A 1,553-nucleotide genomic window follows, 5' to 3' on the forward strand; every position below is an offset into this window, starting at 1 on the left:
ACCGAATCCAAACTGCAGGCAGCAGGATAATAAATCGAACATGGCAGGTTTCTACATTTGAAGTTAATTTAGGCGTTAATAAACTGTTTCAGAGGAGTGATCATACATCTAATGCTTGTGAATCGCGCCCCTCGCCTCAGATGGATCTTCTGATGCGCCTTGATGTGCGCCATCCGTTGACTTAGCATGTAAACCAGCTTTGAAGGTGTGAACAGCATTAATGTGGTATAAAATGCAGCAGGAATATTCATATTAGCAGAATCATTTCTGATCCGGTTGAAGGTATGAAAGAGACTCCAATGAATTTCTGTTTCGCTGCGAGTGAAATCAGGTGAGTTTGTTGGTCTGACCTGTTGAGGAGGTGGTGAGCGATGGGCTTGTTAATGACCACGCCTCCTTCCTCCTTCAGGATTTCCTCCAGAGCTCGGAGGCAGTTGACCATCACCACGGGGTCCGGGTCCCTCAGCAGGCCGTACAGCTCGTTCACCACCGCAGCATCTGGAAGGGACGGGAATTCTGGGATGTTGGTTTCCAAACAAATTTACTTTCATCTGAAAACAGAACTTTGGATCATTGACTAACGGCTCAGTTTCTGGTTCTGGAGTCCATGGACACGAGGAATGCAGGAATGCTCTACTTCCTACTCTACTGCTTCCTTACAATCAATTTTCTGTGCAAATGCTTGGATCAAAAACTCCTTCATCATCTCCTCCTTGCAAAGGAAGTTGACTCCTGGACATCAGTCCCCCCCCCCAGGACGGTGTCTCCTACTCTTCTGGAGAGTCTGGCTTAAATTCTATTCGACTTTCACTCTCTGGAAATAAACTTTAATAAAATATTCTAATATTTTTCCAGACGTAATGAAGCAAAAGATGTTTAGGTTCCTGATAATGTGTTGCCAGTGATTTATGAGAAGCTTTGACCCGGGAGGTTTAGTCCCAGACCCTCTGCCTCATCCGGTCTAGAAGGACCCCGCTGACTGTCCAGCAGACCTTCTGGTCGTCATTCCTGTTCAAACTTTCCTGGTTCTGGTTGAGTGGTTTAGTTTCTAAGCATGTCCAGCTTTGCAGCAGAAATGAAAGGTCTACCTGTTTCAGGTTGGAGCTGGTGCAGTTTGGCCCAGCCAAGAACAGCCACCCGCCTGACGCACGCCGCCCTGTCTCTCAGCCCCGCTGTCAGCGGCTGCTCCACGTACTCCACCAGGCTGGGCAACCTGCCGACACAGACACAGCCGTCAGAAATGGTTCCCGTCCCCTCCGCCTTAGGGGCGTGGCCCTCGGCGAGTCGCCCTCTGCTTGCCTCAGGTTGGTCATGCTTCTCAGAGCCAGGCTGCGGACCATGGGGTTTGGGTCCAGGCAGTCTTTCCTCAGCGTGTTGACGACCAGCAGGGAAAGCTCCGGGTTAAGGTGGGCGTAGCAACACAGGAAGACATACACCAGCTTCTTCTGGACCACGTCTACGGTGGCGCAGGCTTTCACCATCTCACTGAACAGGTCAGAGACATCCAGGCCCTGAGACATCGCCCTGAGGAGGAGGAGGGAGGAGGGAGGAGG

General features: G+C 50.7%; 1 protein-coding gene across 1 annotated transcript in view; it reads right to left on the reverse strand.

Moving 5' to 3' along the window:
* Positions 1–1,553, reverse strand: part of ap4b1 (adaptor related protein complex 4 beta 1 subunit) — a 34,643-nt gene that overhangs the window by 30,406 nt on the left and 2,684 nt on the right. Inside the window, exons 3-5 of the mRNA XM_015389068.1 lie at positions 1,300–1,524; positions 1,089–1,213; positions 351–498 (exon numbers count right to left, since the gene is read on the reverse strand). Of these exons, the coding sequence (XP_015244554.1) occupies positions 351–498; positions 1,089–1,213; positions 1,300–1,524 (498 nt within the window). The remainder of the gene's footprint in view (positions 1–350; positions 499–1,088; positions 1,214–1,299; positions 1,525–1,553) is intronic.

This window comes from Cyprinodon variegatus, unplaced genomic scaffold, assembly GCF_000732505.1.
Source record: "Cyprinodon variegatus isolate N-32 unplaced genomic scaffold, C_variegatus-1.0 Scaffold447, whole genome shotgun sequence".
Lineage (NCBI taxonomy): Eukaryota > Metazoa > Chordata > Actinopteri > Cyprinodontiformes > Cyprinodontidae > Cyprinodon > Cyprinodon variegatus.